This window comes from Ambystoma mexicanum, chromosome 2p (assembly GCF_040938575.1).
Source record: "Ambystoma mexicanum isolate Mex_15411 chromosome 2p, UKY_AmexF1_1, whole genome shotgun sequence".
Taxonomy (NCBI): domain Eukaryota; kingdom Metazoa; phylum Chordata; class Amphibia; order Caudata; family Ambystomatidae; genus Ambystoma; species Ambystoma mexicanum.
The window spans coordinates 547,348,002-547,368,817 of NC_090923.1; the positions used below are offsets into that span (position 1 = coordinate 547,348,002).

At 48.4% G+C, this 20,816-nt stretch overlaps 1 protein-coding gene across 1 annotated transcript in view; it reads left to right on the forward strand.

The window, feature by feature from the left end:
- DNAH1 (dynein axonemal heavy chain 1) overlaps window positions 1–20,816 on the forward strand; it is a 3,604,831-nt gene that overhangs the window by 470,168 nt on the left and 3,113,847 nt on the right. Inside the window, exons 7-8 of the mRNA XM_069644003.1 lie at window positions 14,168–14,329; window positions 14,535–14,787. Of these exons, the coding sequence (XP_069500104.1) occupies window positions 14,168–14,329; window positions 14,535–14,787 (415 nt within the window). The remainder of the gene's footprint in view (window positions 1–14,167; window positions 14,330–14,534; window positions 14,788–20,816) is intronic.

Here is a 20,816-nt window from a genome sequence, read left to right on the forward strand (position 1 = left end):
GTGGTTCTTTGAAAAGTATTGAAATTGTGTGCTTTCATAACTCTGCCTTTTCCCTCCCTTTTTCTATAACTTATTAGAGTGCCATCTTAGGTTAAGCGCTCACCTCTGTCTGAAAATAAGTGGTGTTTCTCACTAAGACTTGTCTAATAAGTAATCAGGGTTGTATATATATAATAGTGACTGTGTGTTGAATTTACTTACCTTTTTGTGCTAGTGTAATTTACAAGTGTGTCTTTAAATAATTATATACTTTTACACCAAAGCTCTGGTCAGTGTTTGCTTGTGCTACTGTATCTCTGTACCTATTGTGTATACTCTATATACTGCCTAACTCATCTTGAGAGAAGTCTGACTGCTCAGCCACAACTACCAGGTAAATCTGGGTGGTACAGACTGGTATAATCAGCGGGGAAGTTCTGCCTGGAAAACAGGTGGGCAATGTTCAAGACTGGACAACTGGGGTAAGAGCCTCCCAACACCCCGTATGACCGCAGCCCCTCCCCGGACCTTTCCTCGCCTTGTTATGGATTTTGGCGTGCTCTCCGTCCTGCCTTCTTGGCAGGGGCGCGTTGTCCTTTGTGGGCGAGGGTGATCTAGTTACTTCACTGATGCTGCCCTTTAGAGTCTTTCAGTTAGGTCTTATTACTGTTATTACTGTTATACTGTAAGCCTTTCTTGGATTCAACAATGTCTTTTCTCTCTCCTTAGGTGCGCGGAAGTTCACTGTGGAACGTTGGCGGAATTTGAACTCACCGGCAGGTGATGGTGTTTCGAGAGCGCCTTGATGCGGTAAGTAGACGCTATGCGCAGCGCTATGATGCCTTGTCTTTGCTAACCTCTTGTCTTTGGTTCCCGCAGGTTGCGGTGCTCACCCAGAACAAGAAGTCCCAAGGCGGTGCAGGTCGATGGGGACTTGAGAGGTAAGCTGCCGGCACAATTGTAAATGTCTAATGTCTTGTTTCTCTCCTTTTGCAGATCCGACGGTCCGAGAGGCTCGCTGTTCCTTGGATGCTGTTTGCAGGAGCAGAGGGCAGCTAGCGGTGGAATCACAGGTAAGCTGCTGCTAATAACGATGTCCCTTTTGTTTTTCAGGTGCTGTTCTTCCGAGGTTCGCAGATGCTGCTGAACACGATGAGCGTCACGTTGCAGGATTGCAAAGTAACGCGAAGCGTGTTCTCCAAGTCGGGTGTGGTTTAAATAGCATCAAGAAAGTAGTCCAGGTAAAATAGTCCCTAGGCTACCACACCCAAAACACTATACCGCATAGCTTGGTTCCAAGGAGCCAAGCTATGTGGATGCCTCCATGTTGACTGGCATTGAAATAAAGTAGTTCCCAAGCACAAGTCTTCATTAAGTATGAGCCTGGCCCCAAGAGGGCCTAGGCACAGGATGCCTAAGCTTGTTGGGGGCCCGAGCCGAGAACCCTCCTGGCCCATGGGACTCCCGGGGGGTTTCAGGAAGTGGGTCGTGACAACTACTGCGAGCTGGCAATTGCTTCAAGTGAGGAGGACCAGCTAGAAGGCACGGGTAGGGCGCGCAGCGTCTTCAGCAGGTTGAGGGGCGGGCTTCGAAAGCTAGTAATTACCGCACACTCCACTCAAAGGTGTGCAGCAGGCAATATTGGGGATCAGGGAGCACTGTATAGGACAGTGACATGCCGCCTGCGCCCAGCCAGAGGTGGTCAGAGGGGGTCCTGAGCCGCCAGGGGGGTGAGCTGGACCTCTGGGGTGGTGGGTCTAGAGCGCGGCAGGAGCAATGGGGGGTAGGTTAGACAGGGTGCTCCAGTTGAGGGCAGAGCGTATCAGTATCCCTAGCGGGTAGCCACCACAGAGTAGCCAGGGCAGCCCGGGCTGTGTAGTTTCTCGTCTTCATGTATGCAGTTAGTGGTTTTGATTGACTATGCGGTTCTGGAAGGTCGAATTGCACGCGAGTTGGGCCAACCCTCCTGTACCAGTCAGGACAGGATATATGCAGATTCAGGGGGTGTTGAGACAGAGATTCACCCACCTTAGGAAAGGAATGTCTTGTTCCACACTCCAGGGGAGGAGACAGCCATTGATTGCAGTGTTAGGGCTGTCGCAGGTCCCAAGAGCACATGCCGTGCATCCGCTCTGACTCTCGCAAAGACTCGTAACAGACATGAGCAGCACTTACCTGGATCTACGTATCCTCTGCCATCTCCCTGAAAACCACTGCCTTTGCTCTCTAGCTCCTTGAAAACCGCTGCAGCTCTTGGAATTCAAAGGGAACCAGTCAGTAGGTGCCAGCAGTATAGCCAGCGCTGCGCCAGCAAGAAGCAGTGTTTCTAACCACCTGAGCCTGTGCACGTCTACTTACCCATCAGGGGATTCTCTTCCACCCCGATGGCCTGGGCAGCAATACAGCACCTGCATTTGGAAAAGGAGAAAGACATTAAACAAAGCCTGAACAGCGTTCCTGGACAAGGAAGAAGGCAAGACTAGAGACTAAACCATATCCACAATGGTGAAGACCTGCAACTGGTCACAGCAGGCCTCGACCAGGACCAGTGATCCAGGCCTCCATAGGGTGACACCCTGGCTTTGGGGAGGGGAGACCCGGGTCTATAGTAATCCCCAATCCTTCTTGTTCTTAGGGGACATTGCTGCCATCAAGCCACCCTGGGAGACAGCTCTCTTCACATCCAAACCTTATCCCTTTTACCCCAAACACGTCTGGGCGCCATATCAGAATCGCCACACATGATTGCAGTAGGAAGAGGTGTGGGGCAGTCCACGAGGGATCCAGACACCCCCACGAGACCTCAGGTGATGTTATAACAGGATCCCCTCTCTGCGTACTGCACATGGAAATATGGAGCTGGGGTCTCCAGTACTCAATCTTTTCCTTGGTGTTTCCTTAACGGGGGAGAAGAGTGTCAGTTTAGATGCCTTGAGCAGGAAGCCTGATATCCCCCACGAGTGGGAGTAGAATGTTCAGCTCCTGACTCCAATGTTCCAGGACTGGGGAACACCTATGCTGGGCCTCTTTGCGACACATCACAACCAGAAGTGCACTCTGTATGCCTCCTGGAAGGGGCAAGGCGAGGGTTATCAGGGGGTCAGCTTTCTTCTTCTTCTTCTTCCCTGGGACAGTAAGACACTTCATGCATTTCCACTGATACTGGTGACTTCTCCACAAGTTTGAAACAAACCTGGAATTGACATCTGCTTCTAATCAAATCAAATTGGCCCACGAGTATTCAGTATACAGATCTGGAGGCCCACAGGACCAGAGCTTCTTGCATTTTGCCTGTGAGGTCAGACCTTCTACATCAGTGGGAGGGAGTGGCCCTGCACCCCACCCACAGTCCCTTTCCTTAAAAGCCTTGTCTCTGAGGATCTAGTTTATGGACACCTAGGTCTTTCAGGAAGAAACATGGAAATCATAAAGTCTGCAAGGAAAGGTTCTACTAGCGTACAATATACAAGCAAGTAGACGAGATTCTGCCACTGGTGTGTGCAGAAGTAAAGAACCCTCTGGAGCGGATTTGGATGACATACCATGATTTGTAACGCACATGGCAGAGACAGGAGTCTTGGTGGACATGTATAGAACCTAGTTAGCAGAGATGGAGGCATATCTCGACTCGGCTTGATTGCTGTCTCACTGGTGAATCTGGTGGTGAAGAGACACTTTAACAGAATATTGAGGCTCTATCCTCCAAGGAGACAGCCCCACCCCTAGTGGAACCTCAATGTGGTGCTTGCTGCGGTCATGCAGAAACCATAAGAGCCCATGGCAACAACTTCTCTTTATTGGGTGTTGATAAAAACCGCTGTCTTGGTTGCCATCACCTCTGCCCAAAGAATAGGTGAACTGTAGGCGCTGTGCTCAGTGTAACCATTCCTTTTCTTTCAGAGAGACAAAGTGGTGCTAAGGAGGCATCCTCATTTTTTGCCTAAGGTAGTCTCTGACTCACATTAATGTAACCATTTATTTACCCGGCCCCACCCTCAGAGGTGGAGAGGCCATGCACAGTCTGGATGTGGCACAGTCTTTGAAATGTTACCAGTTAAGAAAAAAACGACCCTGCTTATATGTGACCTTTGAAGGAAGTGCCCTAGGGACGGGGGCCCCTCGAACGTCACACTAGCTAGGTGTCTGGTCATGGTAATCGTTGAGCGTTACAGGCTACAAGGCAAAAGCCCACCACAGGGGCTACATGCACATCTTTTGAGGTCAAAGTCCACTTCAGTCGCATACCAGAGGCACCTGCCCATAGTTATTAGGAGGGAGGCCACTTGTGCCAGTAGCCCCTGCGCTGCCTCAGGGCCTACCTTTGCATCGTCCACAAGGCTGTCTGGGGCCGGGGGCCGGGGCCTGCACTACATCCAACTCTCTTTTCCTAAACATCTTCCTTTGCAAGCCCTTCGGTCAGACACTTCTCCAGGCAGAGAGTAGGTGGTAGATCTCTCTCCTCGGCAGGTGCCTCCCTCTGGAATGGCCTCCTGGCCCCTTTCAAACTTGAACCAGACCACCTGAAGTTCCGGAAGCAGTTCAAGACTTTCCTCTTCGCTTCTGCTTTCTCTCTCTCCCATGCTGATCAACCTGTATGCTGCGCTGATTGACTGCATGGCTACCCTCAGAGTCTCATGGGTACCAGGTCCCCCTTGACCAGTAGCCCCCTGCACTGCCTCCAGGCCAACCGCGCACTTGGGGCTGTATCTGTTACCCTACAGTCCCCTGCCTCTGCACTTACCTAGAGCCGCGTTGCCCAGGCTGCACTTACTCAGAGCATTTCTGCCCTGATTTTTGCACTTCCCGTTCGCTCCCCAGGCACTTCCCCTGCACTTTGCGTCTCACACGTGCACGATTTCAATGACAGAAGGCCTAGTAAGATCGTTTGTTTTTATCCTCCCTCTGTCTTCCCTCCCTTGTCTTGTCACGCCTATAAACACTTGTGTAGAGGGGCGTTATAAATTACTTATATCATACATTCATTTTGTTGACACTTTTCATTCAATCACAGCTCAAGGAGCGATGCAGCCTTTGGCCAAGCAGTGCTCCGGGACTTCTTTGTGCAATATTCACCTCAAGACCTTCCCCTTTGCTTCTGCTTTCTCTCCTCCTCTCCCCTGCAGAACTCCTGGCTGAAACTGAAACTGCACTGGTCATCTGGCAACCCTATGTTCTCGGGCCCAGGTCCCCTCCCCCCGTTTGCACACCTGCACTGTCCCAGTGGCAACAACTTGGGGCTGTTTCTGTATCCCTACAGCCCCCTACCAGCCCTTGACACCTGATGTCTGCACTTACCCTTGCCCCTGCTATCAGCTGGCCGCACTTCTTATTATTGTTCTTATTTATTGTTTTTATTTATTTGTTATCATATGTTCTGAACTTCCCCTTCGCGCTTTTCCCCTTCACCTGCACTTGCGCAATCTCAATGTAACTTGGCCTAGTAAGATTGTTGTCTCTGTCTTCCCTCTGTTCTCCTCCCTTGCCTCGTCGTGCATTCAAACACTTGTGTATAGGCACGTTATAAATGCCATATCATATATCATATCATATCAATAGGTCACCTCCCCCTGTGGCGAACCAGAAGGAATATGACTCAAAAAGGACATTTCAAGTGTGTTTATTAAACTAAAGTGAATAAATGCCTCCCTATCCCTACTGTTTAGAGGGATTTCCCTGCCTACGAAACTAAGTTAAGGGTGCTCATCTATTGTCAAAATAAAAAGTAGTCCTTAGTCAAAAAAACGATTAGCTATCTGGTCCTACCACTGTGGAAAAAAATAGCACGCATCAAACACTATGCTTCTGGCTCAGGCTTTGTCCGTCCCAGGTTTCGGTAATATCTCAGGATATTATTCTCAGTTCCAAATAAAATGTTCAGTATCAGTTCACCAAAGAAGACTCAATAACTCCCCATTTAAATTCCTTAAGAAATAGTGTGAGTCTTGATATAGATCCAAAGTCTTATATCTTTTTAACAGAGGGATGTTTCCACCAGTTTGGTTGTTCACCTTTTATTCCATTTATTTGAACCCTCTAGGTTTGTTTCTACTCAGATAATGTACAGCATCACTTGTTTCAATAGGGTTCGTCTTACCCTTCTGTTTCACTAGCTGGGATGATCTCTTTGGCTGTGACCAATGTTCAGGACTCTGGTTTCTAGGGCTACCGTAACCTGTTCTGGCTTCCTGTTCTCTTTCCACTTGCCTCCCTTTGCTCTAGGACACCTGTGAACACATCATGAAGCAAGACACAGATAACAGACTTTAAGTTCAAACAAAAGATATTTATTAACTTAAATGTCAGGATGGTTGAAGGCCTAACTTGCCCTATGCTAAGGTGGGATTCCCCTACCTGATTGCAACTACGGAAAGTCTGAGCCAAAGAGTTCAACTTATAATAGTCCGTCTTGTGTCCAAAACCTTTTCTTGCCCTCACAACTAGAACAAACAAATGTGTAGGGATGTCAAAGTCACAATAAACAGTATTTAACTCAAAGTTCTGAGCTTCTTTCGGCTCACAGCTTTCTCTCAACTCCCCTTCCCCAAGCATACGAAAGTTCCATGAAAAAGAGTCTTGAAGTTTACCTTTCTCCAGTTCGAAGCAATATAGTTCTGAATCACTCGTGGGGTTCCCTTCCCCAAGTTTCAAATCACAAACCAAACAAAGGGGGGGTGGGGTGGGGTTGAGACTCCAATCCCAAGAAAAACCATATAAACCTGCCAAGTCTCAGGGGTGCCATCCCCAAGACTTAAATGTCTCACACAGGTTCCTTGGTGCTTGCTCCTCCTGTTCATCAAGTTACCTTCACTTGATTTCCTTTATTGGTTTCTGGATTTAGGGTGCACTCTTGGGCTCCTCTGGTTTCTCCTTAGCCGCCCCATGGCTTTGCCACCATGTGTCACACACCCCTTTCCGAAGGGTAACCTTGTCACACTTTATTCACTCCTTAAGGTTTTCTTCTTCCTGTTTAGGCTTTCTTCATTGTGCAACAATCATTCAATATTATTCAATTGTAGTTCAGAGTTTAATGCAGTCTTTTGTTGCTTAATTATATTCAGCTTCAAGATTTGAGTCATTCATTGTGCAACCTGCATTCAGTATTCAGCGTTTTACTGGTTTGCTTCAATATTACATTTTCCTTTTTAGTTCAGTATTCAATATGCATTCACTTCCTTTAAATTGCCCTTCAGTTCGGCATTCAATATACATTTGTTTTCAGTACTTTCATTCCTTGGTTGAAGACTTCCGAAAATGTTTCATTTGGACACACAGCCTTCCTCAGTGACAGTGTCTTCGTCCTCGCCACGCAGTCACCTCGCTCCTCTCACTCCTAAGACCCTCAGCTGTACAACTCCTTCCAGCCACGGTCTCTGGCACCCTTCTTGCTGCGCAATCTCTGCAATCAGGTTCACATGGGGAAAAGCAGTTTTCCTTCACGCTTTCTGCTGCAACCTCTGCACTTCAGATTTAGGGTGAACAGGACCTCCTCGGAACATGCAGCTGGAATCTGCCTGGGGAAAGTCCCGGCATCCCTTCTTTCCACCAACTTCTGCCTGGATTGCCAACAACGTGCTCTCCTTCTACTGCTGTTACTGCTGCAACTCTTCCAACTCCATCTAATGGCATACACATAAATACACATCTCTGCTTCACTCAGGTGTGAGTCATTATGCTTAATAAACTGACTATTCCGGCAACATTGCTCTTAAGCCCTCTTCCTCGCCCCAATGCTTGGGGGATTATGGGACTTGTAGTCCCAATCAACATAATTAGGTTTTCTTATTTCTTCTACTTGGCAGTAAGCCATTAGAAGTGTGGGATTGCAGCGGAAGTTAAACATGGGGGTTAACCAGTCTTCCTGACCTGTCCCTCTGACACCCATGTAGTAATCCTCCAGCAGAACACCACCCCCAAGGTCGGGATCAGGAAGTGTCTGCCCTTCCCTGGCTGCATGATAAGGGTCCTAGACCAGGTTTGTGGGCAGAATCATTGCTTATTCATCACACTACCCTCCTGCAAGATGGGTGTTTCACCCTTTATTTCTTCCTTTTCCCCACTACAAAATGTTTTTGCCCACTATTCTCTCTTGCCCTTTCCGGTGCTGCCTTTCATCTTTCCTTCTCTTGTATACTCTAGCATGCTCCCTCTTCTCGCCTCAGCTTTTCCTTCCTGCTTACACTGCTTTCCAGCTCTCCACACCCCCCACCTTTCACTCCAACTCGTTCCACCCTACTATTCTCCCTGCACTGCTGTTCTCTACTGCTCGCACCCCTCTCCTACTCTGCCATTCTCTCATTCTTTTGCTTTCCTGGACTACACCTGCCACCGCATCTGCCTCTCAACACCCAATATCCATTGATGCTTTGAGCACCATTTATCGGAACAGAACCCGTCCCTACTAGTGTCTGTGATGCATGGTCTGCTCTGTGCCGGGATAAATTACTAAATTCAAAGTCTGCATTCTCAGCTGTACCTGAATGGGCTGCCATCAGCAACATTTCCCCACGGGCAAACTATTAAAAGAGTCTGCCACCTTTCTCGTCGCACTGTCTCGTCACACTGTTTCAGTAGCCGCTGCAGCAACCTGCATTGTTCGACTACTGCTGTCCACTTGTGCACTGCTTGTCAGGTTCTGTAAATTGTCCTCCAGATCGCTACTCCACCATCACAGGGAAGTTATATTTTGTTTTACACACATTAAATCATTGAATGATATGTGTGGCTCTACATAGCACGATCCTGTGGACTCTGTCCTCTCTGATGGTCCAGCTGTTACTAGTGTTTTTCTTAATGTAGTCGCCTGCTTCTTTATATTTATTTTATTGGGTATTCATAATGCGCCTATACAGCAAATGGTGTTTCAAGGTGCAACAAGACGAGGGGGTTGGGGAACAGGGATGAAGAAAAACAAAAACGGTCCTACTAGGCCTTGTCATTCGGATCATGCAAGTGCAGTAACATGAAGTGCGGGGGAGAAGGGAGGGTGGGGAATTGCCGCTCTCAGTGGAATGCACTAATGTTAAGGAGGGAAAGGAAGTGCAGGTCAGAGTGGCAAGCGCACAATATCTGAAGGGGTTGGAGGGGCATGGGTTAGGTGAGTGATAAGGGGAGGCCAGGTGGGCAAGTGCCAGGGGACTACAGAGAGTGCAGGGGAAAGAAGGTCCACATGCTAAGTGCGAGGAACGGGGCTGGATGGACTCAAGGGGTGCAGGTCCAGCCAGGCTAGTGCAGAGGGAGGGAGCCGGTAGGGCAGGTTCAGGTTGGCAAGGGTGTCAGGGGAGACCAAGTGCAGGGGTAGATTGGTCGAGGAGGGCCTGGGGCCTTGTATGAATCAGGAACCAGGCAGTCAGTCAAAATGAGGCAGAGGGGGACATTAGCAGGTGAGGGGCAGAGGGAAGGAGCAAGAGAAAAGGAGAGTCTTGAGAAGCTTAGCTTCCGGAACTTGAGATGAGGCTCAAATCTGAGATGGGCAGGGAGGCCATTCCAGAGGGAGGCACCTGCGGAAGAGAGAGATATAGCCACCACTCTCTACTTGGAAAAGCATCTGATCTGCATAGAGTTGGAGTTAGAAGACCGAAGGGCTCTAGCAGGGAGGTATTATGGGAGAACGAGTTGGATGTAGCGGGTCCCAGAAAGACTTGTGGGTGATGCAGAGGGTCTTGAACTTGATTGAAGAGATGCAGTCACTGGGCTTGAGACTAAGGATAAGGTGAAGGATAACTCTTGCAATCCTATTCTGGATTCGTTGAATGGGGGCGATAGGCAGATTGAAGAAGAGGTTGTTGCAGTAGTCCACCCTAGAGAGGACCAGACCTCTGAGACATTGAATTTCTGGGGGAAGGTGAGGAAAGGGAGAATGCCTCTGAGGGGGTGCAGCTGGCAGTGGGCCTTCTTGGCAAGGTCCGTGGTGTGAGGTGAGAAGGAGAGAGAGGATTCAAAGATGACACCAAGGTTTTATGCCTCGCAGGAGGGTGGCCAGAGAGTAGGAGGGAAGGAAAGAGCTGGTGTCCCAATGAGAATGATCTTGGGCTTACTGGCATTAAGGCAGAGATTGTTAGCAGCACACCATGACTGAATAGCAGTCAGACAGTCGGGGGAAAAAGAGAGGAAGAAGACGAGGCACTGGAGGGAAGCTTGAAGGAGAGCAGAGTGTCGTTCACTTAACACTGGAAATGAAGAGAGAAGGCAGAGATCAAATGGGCTAGAGGGGCAAGGTAGATGTTGAAGAGCCACAGCAAGAGGATAGAGCCCTGAGGGACACCACAGGTGGAGAGTGTGATGGAGGAAAGATCAGGGCCCAGTTGAACCTGGGATGGTCGCTCAGAGATGAAGGAAGTCAACTAGTCCAGTGCCAGGTCTGTGATGCAAGGGTATCACAGAGCCGGTTTATAAGGGTGGCATGATTGACCACATCAAAGGCAGAAGAAAGGTCAAGAAGGATGAGAACGGAGGGAGAGTTGGAATCGAGATTTGAGAGCAAGTCTTCACGGGTGTTCAGCAGTGCAGTTTCCGTGCCTCTGGCTGCTCTGAAGCCAGACTGATGGTTGTGGAGTCCACCAACAGATTCATTGTGGTGGATCAGCTGGGAGATGACCAGCTTCTCCAAGAGCTTTCCCAGGAAGGGGGTAATGGAGATAGGGCGGTAGTAAGCCAGGCAGCAGGAGTCAGCAGAAGGCTTTTTGAGGAGAGGGGGCACAAGGGAGTGCTTGAGGAGTGGTGGGAAGAAGCCAGTGGCAAAGGAGTAATTGCAGAGATCAGCTAAGGCTGGAGCAAGGGAGGCAATGTTGTCCTTGATAGTTCTGAAGGAGCAGGGGACGACCTGTTTAAAAGTGGTTTTTATAGAGAGGACTTTTCTAGATACCCCATCCAGTGATGTGGGCAAGAAAGAGGAGAGTAGGAAGGAAGGGGAGAGTGGGGGGGCAAGGGAGGACTGAAGGCGGGTGAGGGAGAAAGGAAGGGTGTAGAGGAGAGTGAGGACAGGATGTCTTACCTTTTGGTTATGAAGTGAGATGCCAGTGCAGTGCAGAGGAGAAGTGGAGACTGCATTAGGATTGGAGAGTTCCTTGCAGATTTCGAACAATTCATCCGTGTTAGTGGACCCAGAGATGCGGGCTTGGATATAGGCTGCCTCTTCGAGTGGATGGAGAGTCTGTATTGCCTTCGGAGCGGGCGGCAGGCCAGTTTGTCAGAGGATGTGCGTTTCAGAGATGCTAGGTCGGAATCATACCAGGTGTTGTGCTTGGAGGCAGGCTCCATACTGATCCTCCTGACAGGGGCAGGGATGTACAGAGTGTTGGAGATGAAGAGGTGAAGGTTACCAAAGGCTGTGTCAGTGTGAGAGTCAGAGGCCGGAGGGCAGTGGGAATGAAAGTGGCAGCAAAAGCAGTAACTGACACTTGCTTCATCAGTCAAATGATGGAGAAGACTGGCAGTGCGGGCAGAGGCTTAGCTGGGGGACCCAAGTGATCCAGGTGAGAAGACAGGAGAGCATGATCAGACCAGGAGAGAGGTTATTGAGAGGGTTGGAGATGGGGCTGTCTGCTGAGATGAGAGCATCCAAGGTGTGTCCAGCAGAGTGCATATGACCGGAGGGAAGAATGGTGAGGGAAAGGGAGTCAGAGGCTGCAGAATGGTCCAGAGGCTCCATCAGAGGAGTCAAGGTGAATATTGAAGATTCAGAGGAAGAGAAGCTTGGAGGTTGAGGCCAGGAGAGAAGCGATGAGGTTGGACCACTCTGAGAGGGTGAGGGAGACAGGACCAGGGGTCCCGTAGATGGTGGCAAGAGTCAGCAATAGGATTGGAGAGACACCAAGCCTGCAGACGAGGCATTCGAAGGAGGAGTAGGACTGAGTGGGGATGATAGTAGCAGGAACCCATTCAGTGAACATTCGGCGCACTCCCCCCCCAGACCAGTTAGGCCGCCTGGGCTTAGAGAGGATCTTGTAGCCCTCCGGGAGGAGTGTGTCAAAGGTAGTGATGGAGCTAGCTGTGAACCACGTCTCGATGAGAGCGAGGATGTCGAGGCCGAAGTCTTCAAGGAGGTGGCAGATGCCAGAGAAGTGTTTAACGGCAGAGCAAGAGGGTAGCTAAGTGGGGCTGGTTGCCACCTTTTGAAGGTCTTCTGACAAGGGGTACAGGAATGTGGTATGCCCGTTGGTGGTGGCGAAGGGGTCTGAGGAATGGAAGAATGAGGAGTTGCAGGAGAAGTGAGGAAGTTGATGAGAGACGGAAGATGCCCATTTAAGAAGGAGGAGGTTGGGCTGAGAGCCCTGGACCGTGACAGTGCCATTTTGGTAGACATTAATGATGCCCCTAGAGGGTGGGAAATATGCCAAGATAACTTCCTATCGGGTTCCACCATTAATGGGTGAAGAAGAGAAAGGGGAGAGCACTGAGACCATATGGGGAGTCCAATGGTCCGGAGAGGGAACGACAAAAGAGGATGTCAGTGACAGTCTGCTTGGAAGAAGCTTTGACAAAGGTGTCAGCGATGGGCAGGCCTGGATTGGAGACCAGGAGATCTTTCTTGAACTTTGAAAGAGAGCTAGGATGGGTGATGGAGTAGCAGTTAGAGAAGATAGGGGAGATGGAAAGCACCATGGAGCGAGAAAGCAGAGAGATGGAAGGGGGAGAAAGAGAGGGAGGGAGAAACTGCACAAAGCACGATGCACTCCAGGTGGCCTAACAGCAATGCAGGGAAAAAAGCCTACACTTCAAACACAATAGCAATTCAAAACACCCAGATTCGAGTTTCCTAGAAAGATGGAAAAAAGCCTAAATCTGAAAAGACACAGCAAATGCAAAGAATCAGGGTTCCCAGATAGAGGCCTAACTGCCAGAAATGGCTAACTAAGACAAAAGCCGAAGTACAGATATGGATAACATACAATATGGGCAAAGTGCAGTAGGCTATAAACTTTTTGCTAATAGGAGTAGTAACAAAAGGTGGGACAGTTTAGTAGGGAGCAGTGATGGATGTTCCCCCGCACCCACTTTTCTTACCCTGCCAGATGTTGCTAGTTGACGGCTGTGCTGCATGCTCCACTGGCGAACACAGGTAAATGCAGTATGGAGCTGCTACTGTAGGAGCTGCTTTTTGCCTCAGGGCCCTTAGCTAAGGGTGCAGCCCTGTGGGCTTGGATCAAATCGGGTGGATGGCCCAATTAGCCAGCAGGGATGGAGCGGGAGTCGGGGAGAGAAAGCAGGAAGAGGGAGGTGGGAGGCAGGGGGATGGCACTACACAACATTTTTTACAATTTAAAAGAGAAACGGGGCAATATGAGCGCAAGCTCAGGATGGGGCCAGGAAACTCACCAGCTCTAACACCATTGATCCGAAATTTCCGAGGAGCAGGCCTAGCAATTGAAAAGCACTTGCACGTTGACTCACTGGCCAGAAGGCCCAATCAGCCAGCAGGGGTGGAGCGGGAGGCGGGAGTCGGGGAGGGAAAGCAGGAAGTGGGAGGTGGGAGGGGTCAGGGAACTGCCCAGCTCTAACAGCGGCGATCCAAAATGATCCAGAGTTAAACGAGGAGTAAAGTAGTACAGTACTTGGTGTTTCTAACAATGGAAATGGCAATATTTGTAACCTTTTTCTCTCTGGGAGTATTTAGGGATATAGATGTGTATATGGCTGCTGGGTGACCGTTTCCGAGGCTCAAGAATGACGCGACAAGCAGTGTCTCTAGTGTTATATTGACTGTTATGGGGAACACAAATCCTTCTTATGTGGGGATTCCTTAGGTTCAAGTCTCCTTAAGTGTGAGAAAGTGGAGAGCCAGGAATGGGTTTAAGTTGCTGCTCTGAAAGTGCTCTTTCCTGGTCTTTGAACAAAGATAGAGTTCTCCTCAATTGGCCCCGATTGCCCGAATCTTGGCTGTTTTCCGTTCTACTGATGTTGCATTCTCACTGGGCTCCTCTTTTTTGGTCTAGAAGTCCCTGGGGCCTTAACACCACTATATTCTGTCCCTAGCTTCTGATGGGCTTGAGAAACTCGTTGTTCGATCCTTTTCCTCCACATAGTCCTACATCACATAGCCGGTGGTGGCACTTAGCCCTCAGTATTCCTCCTGCTTCATTAGTCAGCCTAAAATATGTGACTTGCGTCTCACATCAGTGTTAGAGTGAAGCTGTGACTTTATCTGTTCATACTCAACAATTCTTTGTTATTTTCCAATCTTCCTTTGCAGAGGATCCCAAGAGCCGTGAATTGATTTATGAATGGTGCATTGTGGGTGTCTTGGATTATGAGGAACAGACCAAAACATACTTGGTCCATAAGACTACTAAGACCGGCATGGTCAGAGATGCTGAGGGATGGCCCATTCTGAACGGTGGTGTGACTGCTTCAGGTAGGCTCTGCATTTGAACTAATTCCTATTCCTCCCTCACAGATTCATAGCAATTTCACCTTTGGTGAGAGGACTCTTGAGTGCACATAAATATTGTTCTTGTCACTTTGCCAACATATATTGCAATAGGCACTTCAAGTTATTTCCTTTCCTTAAGCAACCCATTGTTCATGCGTTTCTTATCACATCCCATTGCTTCTTTTAGGCAGAGCAGCCTTGATGCCTTGTCAGTATTGGGTACCAAGGGTACGTTTAATGTTCTTTGCTGAAGACCCCAACAAGTTTACCCAGCGTGTGGTGGCTGCCAGCTCTCTTCGTAAGAAGACTGAGGCTTTGCTCCTGTACAATCTTTATGTTGACTGCATGCCAGTGGATAAATCACGGACTATTGGACAGCAAAGCCTGGATCAGATGAAGCAGTTTACTCTGAGCACTGCAGGCTTGAAAGAAAATGCCAGGTATGTATGAAGTTTGTTGCACCTCTTCAAACTAAAATTCTGTTTATATCCCCCACTTACCTCCCACTCATGCCTGCCCCCTTGCACCCAAATCCTCTTGGTTTCAACAGACCCTTCACTATGTCACTCTGACATATTCATACTACCGCCCATCACTATATCCCTTAATGATGGGTACTTTTATTTTGTCCATTTTTATTTTGTCATTTTTTTACAGCACAATTTAATTTCATTCATTATTTAAATTTATTTACTTGGGGGAGGGATTACTGAGAGATTATTTTGTTATGGGAACCAGTATAGGGAGACATCAATCCTGGAAGGTAAACCCCAGATTCATGTCAACAAGAAAGCTAGGCAAGCCTTATTTAGATGAACATCTCCATAACTGTCACAGTGATTGTCACAACACTATATTCGCGCTTGGTTCAAAAAGATTAAAATTAATGAAGTAAGTCCATTGGTAGTTAAGATGGCTGAAATTATTTCTGTCCCTCTTCAGTAGTATTATGGTGTCACTAGGAGATTCCTTATGTCAATATGAGATATCTCTTCATCTCGGCGGACGGAAAGGAACATGGATTGTGCCTTTGGGGATTCAACCCCATATATATATCAAGTATGCTGGATTAACCACAATAACTTGATCCTAACAAATGTATTAAGGAGAAAACAACTATCTGAAATATTTACATCAGCACACCTATCAAGATCCTTTTTCACCTGTCATTATTCTGAGATGAAGAGGTATCTCGTATTGACATAAGGAATCTCCTAGTGACACCATAATACTACTGAAGTAGGACAGATTAGTCCCTGAGATTGATCATAACGTAATCCAATCCAGGCCTTGATAACGACCAAGCTGGTCGAAACACTTGTCGGCTGTTCTTCTAAATAATAAGGAATAAAAAAGACAACAATCTTCACATCCAATGATACTGTTTATTTCAAAATCATTTCAGCCATCTTAACTACCATTGGACTTACTTTGATCATTTTAATCTTTTTGAACCAAGTGCGAATATTGTCTCGTGACAATCACTGTGACATTCGTAATTTTCAGAACCATAGTGGGGGGGTTCTCAGTCATCGAGATTTTCGCTGCTGGTTATTCAGTTCCAATTCCGGTTTGGAGAATAGCGCAAAGTTACTTGTATTTCACCCATTGCTGCATTTAATCTTCATCTCCATAACTGGCTCAGCCCCTTACTAGAGGAGGCATATGAACAAAACAATTCATCTAGTGTCCTGAGAAATGTTCATTTTCTTCATTTAACTATGACACTTAACATTTTGATTAAGAAATGTTTTTAAAATGACTAATTTGCTTTTTATTTGAAAATAGAAATATATTTCAATGAATTCACCTAAAAAGAAATAATTAGAACTCCAGCAAATATATTTTTCACTATCAGAATACCTTAATACATTCTCTATATTCCCTAGTTCCCTAACAAATACCATTAGATTTGGGTCCCAGACTGGCCCAGGGCTCATCCTTTCCTCTGAGATTAGGCCATGTCCATATATAACATTTAGTTTACAGGGATGACATCATCCTACTTGACCAAACACCAGTTGGGCTACAGAGACCATTGAATCTCCCATCTACCTATTTACAGGACTTAGACCTAGAAATTAATGTCTCTAAGGAGTAATCACTTTCTCCCTTCTTCCCATCCCTCTCTCTGCCCCCGCAGGTCAAGCCGACTCCAGCACTGCCGCCTACCTTCTCAGTCATCCGACCAATGAAGCGTGTATCAGTTGAGGCTTTTGCTGCTATTTTCTCTCCTCCTCCTGCACTTTTGGCTGACTCACACCCTGACACAGCCGTCTCTAACCTTCATCTCCCTATCTCTAACACTCTGGATGTCCTTGCCCCTGTCATGAGGATCTGCTTGAAGCCCAAATCCAATTGCAACTCTTGGTATGATTCCGACCTCGCCGACCTTAAACGCAAGTGTAGGGCGGCAGAGAGGAAGTGGAGGACCTCGGGCGCACCCCCTGACCAACTGGCCAGCCGCCTGCTCCAAAAGCAATATAGACTCTGTCATCTCTAAGAAGAGAGCCTACATCCAAAATCTGCAAGGAGCTGGCCAATCCTGCTGCAGTCTCCACCTCTCGTGTTCCCTCCCAGCCTCTCGGCACAGCCTTGGTCTCTAATTTCACAACTAAAACTCAGGACATCCTGTCCACCCTCACTTCCTCTTCCTCCTCCTCAACCACTCCTGGCCCGCCTGAGGCTGTCTCTCCTCCTCCTTTCCCCTTTTCACCCCTGACAATGTTTCTAGACAAGTCCAATCTATGAAAGTCTCATCAAAGCAGGTTCTCCCTTGCTCATCCAGAACAATCAAGGACCACATCAACACCCTTGCTCCAGCCTTGGCTGATTTCTGCAATCAATCGTTTGCCACTGGAACTTTCCCCTCCCCCTTAAGCACTCTCTTTTGCACCCCTTTCTAAAGTAGCCCACTGCCAATCCCTCCTCTCTGGCTAACTATTGTCCAATCTCTAGCACTCCTTTCCTGGGCAAACTCTTGGAATAGTTGGCCATTTCCCAGCTTAATCTATATACTGAATATGTTGGTTGCCTCCATGACCACCAATCTGGCTTCAGAGCTGCCCAAAGCACGGACACTGCTCTCTTGAACACCTGTGAAGACTTGCTCTCCAATCTTGACTCTAATCTCCCTTCTGTCCACATTCTCGATCAATCCTCTGCTTTTGACACAGTCAACCATGCCATCCTGCTCAATCGTCTCTGGGACAACCTTGGTATTACTAATCAAGCCCTGGTCTGGTTGACCTCCTTTCTCACCGACTGACCCTCTCAGGTCCAACTGGGGTCTTTCCACTCTTCTATCCCTCTCTCTACCTGTGGTGTTCCCCAGGGGTCTAACCTCTCTCCCTTCAACCTCTACCTGGCACCTCTTGCCCACCGTATCGCTACTTTATGCTCCAATCTTTTATGTTATGCGGATGGCACTCAGCTCTCTTCCAGGCTCCCCTCAACCACCTCTGCTTCTTCTCTCATACCAGGCTGGCCACAATTTAGGAATGGGATGCCGCCAATGATCTCTGCCCTAATGCCAGTTAGACTGAGATCCTCCTTACTGGGACACCCGTTCCCTCCCTTCCTCTCTCTCTAGCCACCCACTCTGGGCCCTCTTCCTGCACCTTCCTTTGAGGCCGAGAACCTTGGTCTCATCTTCGGCTCCACCCTCTCCTTCTCTCCTCACATCTCTGACATCTCTAAGAAGTAAAGCTATCAGTTGCACCTCCTCAGAGGTATTCTTCCTTTTCTCGCTTTCCCCCAGAAGCTCTCTGTCTCCAGAGCTTTGGTCCGCTCTAAGCTGGACTGTTGAAACAGCCTCTTTCTAAATCTTCATGCCTCTACACTTCGACCTTTACAACTTATTCAGAACAGCAAGACGTGTCCTTGGCCTCAAGCCCAGAGGACGTATCTCTCCAGCTCTGAAATCTCTTCACTGGCTCCCCTTGGCTGCAAAGATCGACTTCAAGACCACTGTCCACAAGGCTTTCTGGGGCCTGGGACCGCTCTACCTCCACCTTTCTCTTCCAAAACATTTCCTTTGAATGGATTGCGTCCTCCCACGTATTCCGCATCTTTGATATATGTTTCGCCAGCTTTGCTGCTTCAGAAAAATGTTCTTAGCAGAGGGCGCTGTGCACAATGTTGTGGCGTCGATGTCCCTCAAGGTCTGCCGTAGCGTTGTATAAGTACTAGCTTTCCTTTGCTTCGAGTTAACAGTGCGCTTAGTTTTTTCTTCTGAAAAAATGTCTTCTTTGACCCCAAAGTCGGTTTTTAAGAAATGTCACGACTGCGGGCGAAAATGTCGATAACAGATTCTCACCGTAACTGCCTTTGGTGTTTGTGTTCCAGTCACAGAACCTAGGACTGCAGGTCCTGCCAGTCTATGACTGAGAAAGCTCTCTGGGAACGCAAAGGTAAATTAGCGGTGGGGAGGGAAGCTTCGACGGTTTTTTCGAAGAAATATAAAAAGTGCAGTGAATCCAAGGACTCTACTCGACATAGACATTGGAAGAGGTCCCGATCAACGGATCAATCCAGACGATCCTCATTGTCTTCTTCCAAGAAGGTGAAAAAGAGACACCACAGGTCTCCCTCTTTGTCCTTGGATACCTCTCCTGAGGTTATACGATGTCCGACTACGTCGGATTCACCCAGTAAGTGGAATGCCCTTAGGCTGCAGATGATGCGGATCTTTGAAAATGCAGCCTCAAGCCCCTCAAAAGAGTCTCGCAGGAGCCAGACCCCGGTCGCTCCATTGGACGACGCAGGACGGTCAGAAACGACTTCTGCCAAGACGAGTAGTAAATCGGAGGCTCGACACGCTTGACCCGACAAAAAGGTGTCGAAGGCATCGATGCGTGAGTCAACTCCGCCTCCGGTACCGGCGAAGAAACAAAAAACATTGAAGCCTTCGATTATTTTTGCCAACTCCATTTGCATTGACTCCAAAATCGAGAGATTTCTCGAAGACGCCGTTGACGGTGTCTTTGATTTCATCAAAGCATTTTACGGTGCAAGAAAAAATATACAAAACTGTACCAAAAAAAGACTTTAAGTCGATGTCCTCCATTTAGGATAGTGCTTCAGATGAGGAGGTTTCTCCAATAGGAGTGAGGTTTGGCACTAGAGAAGTGCCTGAAGAGCTAATTGATCCTGAGTCTAAAATGAAAGATCTCTGTGACTCCCCCCATTCTGCCAGCGGTCTTGATACATCCCCAGAGTTGGAGTTTGGTAAACCTGATACATCAGACCATGCTGATTCAGGGATGAAAAGGGTCACTGAGTAGATGGGCTGAAGTAGGGCTTCACCAACTTTCGAACAGGATGACATGACAGACATCCTGGACCAAGGTCCCCAAAAAGACACTGGGCCTCATTATGACCCAGGCGGTCCGGAAATAACGGTGGCGGTAAACCCGCCGCCACCGTTGTTTCCGGACCGCCTGAGTCCGACCCCTGCAGGCGGGAGGTGATGTTCCCGCCAGGTCTGACCTGGCGGGTTTAACACCTCCCGCATGCAGGCGGACGAGGAAACACCGGCAGCATTACGAGATGCTGCCGGTGTTTCCATGATCCCCATTTCCATTGAGTCCCATAGGACTCAATGGGAATGGGGATTTACACCATTCCGCCTATGTGATTCCTGGAAAACCGGGGTTGTAATGCCCCGGTAATTCCGGGAATCACGGAGGCGGAATGGTAATACGAGTCCGGCGGTAACCAGGCGGTTTTACCGCCTCGGTTACCGCCGGACTCGTAATGAGGCCCACTGTCTTGCCTTTTCACAAGGCCCTTCAAAAGAAGGTGGTAGCTAACTGGGAAGCCCCGGAGTCTGGTCCTGCTGTCAACAGGGGTTTTCCAAGGAAATATAGACCTTCAGCCAGTGACCCTGATTATTTCAGCAAGCACCCTACGCCTGAGAGTCTGGTAGTCCAGGCTGCTACTTCGACTAGGCAGTCTGCCTATCCCTATATCGCCCCAGATAGAGATGATTAAAAAGTGGACCATGGGCTCGCAAGGTTTTCACCTCGGGCAGTATGGCCCTGAAATCCATGAATGTTAATTGTACCCTGGCTAGGTTTACCTATACCCTGTGCGATTGTGTTAGTATGGCGGCTGATCACATTCCAGAAGGCGAGGAAAGGGTTGACTTTCTCAACTGAGGTAATGATGGTACGGAGGCAATGGGAGAATGTCTCCAATCAGGACTGGATACTGTTGACAGTATTAGCAGATCCATGGCTGCAAGCGCATTGTGCTACGCAGATTTGCGTGGTTGAGGAAGTCTGGGTTTGCACCGGACCTGCAGGCCAGACTGCTCAGCATGCACTTCGACAGCTCGAAGTTTTTTGGCAGCAAGGCAAATGAGTCTAGAGAAGCTGCAGAACTCCAAAGCAGCGGCTAAGTCCTTTAGCGCCTCTATTCGGCAACCTCAACAACCTTATTCGGGCTCATCTTCCTGGAGTGGTAG